Source organism: Cryptotermes secundus, unplaced genomic scaffold (assembly GCF_002891405.2).
Source record: "Cryptotermes secundus unplaced genomic scaffold, Csec_1.0 scaffold334, whole genome shotgun sequence".
Classification (NCBI taxonomy): Eukaryota; Metazoa; Arthropoda; class Insecta; order Blattodea; family Kalotermitidae; genus Cryptotermes; species Cryptotermes secundus.
The window spans coordinates 1,217,017-1,222,519 of NW_019731573.1; the positions used below are offsets into that span (position 1 = coordinate 1,217,017).

Below are 5,503 nucleotides of genomic sequence, written 5' to 3' on the forward strand. Positions count from 1 at the left end.
GAATGCAAGGAGAGTGGCAACTGACAGACAAGTGCAAGGGATTTCTACCTTCAAAACTAGCTTGCAACCCGCAGCCATTGTCTAATGGGCTGCTAGCAAACTTTCAATTTTATGACCATTGAGACAAGATACACCTTCGTACTAGTCCGGTAGTCTCTTGTACATTGTCATTCAGTTCATTTTCACACAGCGACAGGTGCTGATGTTACATTGTGATGAACGTATAAAGGTTATAATTAAACATTAAATTACCAACTACGAGTTTTCTTGTATATGTATAGTAACTTTTAAAGAACAATGTCTCTTTCAAAAAGATCAAGTAGCAAAAGAAGAACTACTGAAAGTGAGCGCCGTGTTTTTCAAGGAAAATGGGAAATCTCTTACTTCTGTTGTGAAATAGAAGGTAAAATTACATGTTTGATTTATGGGCAAAATATAAGTGTTCCACTTTAGGTAATTATATTGAAATTATTCCTAAATAATAAACATAATTACATTTCCTTGTATCAAAGCTAATGTATATTTTTATTTTGAAGTGCAGCCCTCGACTATTATTTACAGGGCTGAGGTGGCCCTCTGGACAAGGTGAGTTTGACATGCCTGGTCTAGATAATGTGGGACCCTCTACATCTCACAACCCTATGGGCCTTCACGGCCTGTTACAGGGGTAGCTTTACTTTTATTTTATTTTTTTCACATAAATTTTCTGTGGTACTGCAGCGCTTTTGTTCTCTTGTCCCAGTGTATTGGTATTATAAATACTTTATGTTGTTCGGGCTGAAGAACATCTTGTACGACTTCGTAGGAGACTTTGCAGCCTCGGTACCTAACTGGATGCGATTCTCGACAATTTAGGCATGTTGCTGGTTGTGTCTTTGGCAGAGTACATTGTTCAGTGCTACGTGATTTGCCACATTTCATGCTTCTCGGCCTTTGTGCGCAGTACCCCTTGCTATGGAAGTACGCTTGGCATCTGTTTCATTTTGGAATATTATTCTGCTCTTACTGAGGTGGTTCAACTTTGACTCTCGCATTTTGTAGGTGTTCTATGTGCAACACTTCACCGTTATGGTTGCTGGTTCGATATGTAAGAAGAAGAATAGTGACAAGTGGTTGTCAGTGAACCTGTGTCTCCAAATGTCACTGTATTTTCTTTTATTGCTAGTGGGGTGGGACTAAGTCCCTTTTACTGCGGCCACTTCTGGCCTATTATACCAGCCCCAGATGAAGATTGGCAGGGGAAACCGAAGTACTCGGAGAAAACCTGCCCCAGCGCCACTTTGTCCACCACAAATCCCACTTGACCATAGCCGGGGTCGAACCTGGGCCGCCGCGGTGGGAAGCCAGCGACAAACCGCGTGAGATATGGCGCGGCCCAAATGCACTGTAACTGCAGCACACTAAAGTCTTGTCTTCAGTAAATGTATCCTGGTAACAGTTTTTAACACAGCAATTAAAACAGTCTCGCTGAACCATACACTCGAAATATGACTGTAATTTCAGCACACATATCTTCAGTAGACGTTTCCTGGTAACGGATTTTAATACAGTAATTATAAGTCTCACTGGATCACACACTCCAAATATCACTGTAATTTCAGCACAAGTGTCTTCAGTAGACGTTTCCTGGTAACGGATTTTAACACAGTAATTATAAGTCTCACAGGACCACACACGCAAAATATCAATCTTCGTTTCTGCAGTTTCTATATAAAAGGTATTTTGTAGTAATTACAACAGATAGCTAATTGTTTTGGTTGCCACGCATTAACTAGATGTTACCTGGTAGCAATTCCTAACAATGAAAGTTCATCAATTTCCGGCTTGTAAACACGTTTCCGATGCAACGGATAAGCAAATAATAATACAGTAACTGTGGAAACGGTGTTTCTATTGACTTTCATCGAAGCCTAGCAGCTGTCTTTACATCGTGTACTGGAACGAGAGGGTTATAATTCGTTATATTTACGAGTAACGAGCGTTCAGTAGATCTGATAAATTCCCTGCTTCTCGTCACTAACACGTGAGAACTAGTTTCAGCAGCGGTACTGAGATAACAGAACTGGACTGAATCTAACGACTGTATTTAAGTGTACATCGTTTGCGTGTAACCTACGTGGCCGATAAACTTGGAGGAACTGGAGCATCTGAAAGCCACTGCAAAAACGTTGAAAGCCATGCTAAAAGCCAACAGCGAAAGGAAGGAGAACAATGAAGAAAGGCTGTACGCGAATATTGACACCGCCATACATAACAGTGAAGAAATGACGGAGGCCAATATACCCTCCATCCGGTCCCAGTATGTCGAGAAACTGAACAATCTGGAGAACATCATTCTTATTTGTGACACGCACAAAGTAACCAGTGGTTCTCTCATAAGGCAGCGGTTGCAACAGCAACACAAACCTGAACTGATATCAGAACAGAGAGGAGCAGGACAGGGTCAGCGTAGGAATGTGGTGACGGAGATTGAGCGAATTAAGAAAAACCGCGAGCAGCAACGTCAGCTACATGCGAAACTGAAAGAGAAGCAACTTCATATAATGATGCGTCAAGGGAACCCAAACTGGGAGTTTCTGAATATGATAAACCAGTACCGTAGTCGTATTGTGTTCCGCCCTCTGCAAGAGTCAGACCCCGTGGAGGATCATCAGATTACGGTTTGCATCAGGAAGAGGCCCCTTAACAAGAGCGAGTTCGCCAGACAAGAGGTGGATGTGATCTCGGTGCCCAGTAAAGACGAGATTATTGTACATCAGCCCAAAGTCAACGTGAATCTCAAAAAGTTCTTAGAGAACAAATGCTTCAAATTTGACTACGTTTTCGGTGAGACCTGCTGTAATGAGTTGGTCTACAAATATACAGCAAAGCCTCTGGTCCAAACAGTCTTCGATGGGGGAATGGCAACATGTTTTGCTTATGGGCAGACAGGAAGTGGCAAAACCCATACAATGGGCGGTAACTTCCAAGGTAAGACACAAGACTGCAAGAAAGGAATCTACGCCATGGTAGCCGAAGATGTATTTAAATTCCTCAAGTCACCTGAGTATAAGGACCTGAATCTGACGGTATCTGCAAGCTTCTTTGAGATCTACGGCAACGATGTCTTCGATCTGTTGGAGAATAAAGCCAGACTGCGTATCCTTGAAGATGGTTATCATCATGTGAATATTGTGGGGCTGACTGAAGTAGCAGTCGACTCAATGGATGAAGTCATTGAACTCATAGAGCGTGGTAGCATTGCAAGAGCTTCAGGGCAGACATCGGCGAATCGCAATTCTTCACGGTCCCATGCAGTATTCCAGCTTCTGCTCTGGACACCTGGCACCGATCGCATTCATGGCACGTTCTCACTGATCGATCTAGCGGGTAATGAGAGGGCAGTAGATATGAATCCTCCGAACAGGCAGGCAAAAATGGAAGGTGCGGCGATTAACACGTCACTACTAGCTCTAAAGGAGTGTATCAGGGCGTTAGAAAGGAGAGGTGGTCATATCCCATTTCGAGGAAGCAAGATCACTCTAGTTCTCAGAGATTCCTTCATCGGGGAGAAATCCAAGACATGTATGATAGGGACGATTAGTCCTGGCATGGCTTCGTGTGAACACTCTCTAAACACACTCAGATATATGGATCGCGTAAAGGAACACAGAGCAACATACAAGCAACGAACAACCTCGTAGAAAACGCACGATGAGACGAGCTGGGCACAGATGTTGGGAATCGGTGTGCGTAGGATGGGCGGGTTTCTGACGTTCTACATGACGCCCCTACGGCAGCGACCAACCAGGAGATTATTCCAGGCACTTGATAGTCGTTACGGGACCACCAATTGGCCTCAGTGTACCGATCTCAGCTGACAGCAAGGACCTGGCTCGTTGGTGCACTTGCTTGCAATCTGTACCTGCTACATGATTCGATCCAGCTGGATCATCATCGGAGAGTTTTCATGATATATCACTAGTTATTGAATTGTGTTTCTAATATGGATCCAGATTAGTAATTACATTAATATAAATTTCGTTGGCAATCTCTAAGTCCCTTTGTGTTACTAAATTGTAATATCAGTTTTAAAGGTTAAAACATTAATAAATATTTTCAAATTACTATCAGAATGTTCATTTCTTCACTATTAATTAATTTTACACTGGAATTATTCTTAAGTGAAGTAAATGTCTGTGGTGATATGTCGTAGAGGGTAGCAGTTTTCTATATTTGGAATCGGCGTTATTTTTAGTTCCTTACATATATGTTATATTGGCCCTGCCACAGCTCAGACGGTTGGTCGTTGGCTTCACGCTGGGGCGGTTCGGGTTCAAGTCTAGGTCAGGTCATGTGGAATTCGCGGTGAAAAAAACGCACTGGGACAGCTTTCCTCGGACAACTTCAGTTTCCCCTGCCAATTTTCATTCCACCGAAAAATTCATCATTATCTATCATGAGCGGCTGGTACAATAGGNGTGTGGGGATATCGCTTCTGCCCGCTATTAATTACAGTATTGTGGTTGTTCCTGTTCTATTGGTTCTGTTAGTACTAAGAACAGACATATCGAGTCACATTTGTGTATCTACTTTATTTTTCACTTGTACGAGTACTGTTCTTTGTGGCCCACTTTTATGATGCAATCTCAGAAAACATGCCATCGAAAGGGTATGGTAATAAGTGTATAATTAACTGGAAATAATGACTACGGAAGTGGTTAATCACTAACTGCAGGAGCTTTCCTGGCACTTGCCGCGAGAAACCTGTCCGTACAGCAGGTACCCGTCTCAGACTGCACTACCGACGTACAGACCATAGTCCGTTGACACGGGCATTAGTGTCAGTCACTAACTGTAGGCGTTTTCCTGGCATTTACCACGAGAAACCTGTCCGTACAGCAGGTACCCGTCTCAGACTGCACTACTGACGTTCAGATGCTAGTCCGTTCACACGGGTATTAGTTCAAGTCAGGAGTGAAGAGTACAGATAAAATTGTGGAATAATTTTACGTTGAAGTAATAACAAGAGCTGGGCAAGGTGAGTCTGCCCATAGAGTTGCAGAGGGAGAGGCCTACCTTATTAGTACGCTTAGGCCTACACATACGTTGGAATCTGTGTTAGGGGTTTCCTTGAAAATTTGTCGAGTACAGCGTTTGCGCATAACGTAAAATTGTTAAGATAATTATGGCAGAGATGCGCAGCCATTCGAGCGACTTGAGGCTCTCATCAAGGTACTTACGAAGCTGACTAATCCGTTGAAAGTCAACCGAAGTTTCGCAGGCACATGTCGCCTCCGTTTTTAGGACCGAACAATAAGCCAAGCAAGAAATCAGCATGGATCAAAGAGCAAGGAAAACACGTGGCTTCTGAAAATGCGGGAATATACACGTAGTATTGCTACATGACGCCTGAAAGCTGGAATAATGGAGCCAGACAACACGTCCATTGATGATTAACGACTAAGTAAATACTAGTTTCCGTTATACCGGCTAGCTAAGACGCGTTTCCGCAACAACGAAC

At 43.2% G+C, this 5,503-nt stretch overlaps 1 protein-coding gene across 1 annotated transcript; it reads left to right on the plus strand.

Annotated features, from left to right (window-relative positions):
* The first annotated feature begins 2,036 nt into the window (after positions 1 to 2,036).
* On the plus strand, positions 2,037 to 3,989 carry LOC111867117 (kinesin-like protein Klp10A). The gene has a single exon (XM_023856652.2). The coding sequence runs from the start codon at positions 2,178 to 2,180 to the stop codon at positions 3,681 to 3,683; it is 1,506 nt and encodes a 501-aa protein (XP_023712420.1). The 5' UTR covers positions 2,037 to 2,177; the 3' UTR covers positions 3,684 to 3,989.
* The last annotated feature ends 1,514 nt before the right edge of the window (positions 3,990 to 5,503 follow it).

Excerpts from the sequence above, each read along its gene's own strand:
- LOC111867117 (XM_023856652.2), top strand. The coding sequence starts at position 2,178 with ATGCTAAAAGCCAACAGCGAAAGGAAGGAGAACAATGAAGAAAGGCTG.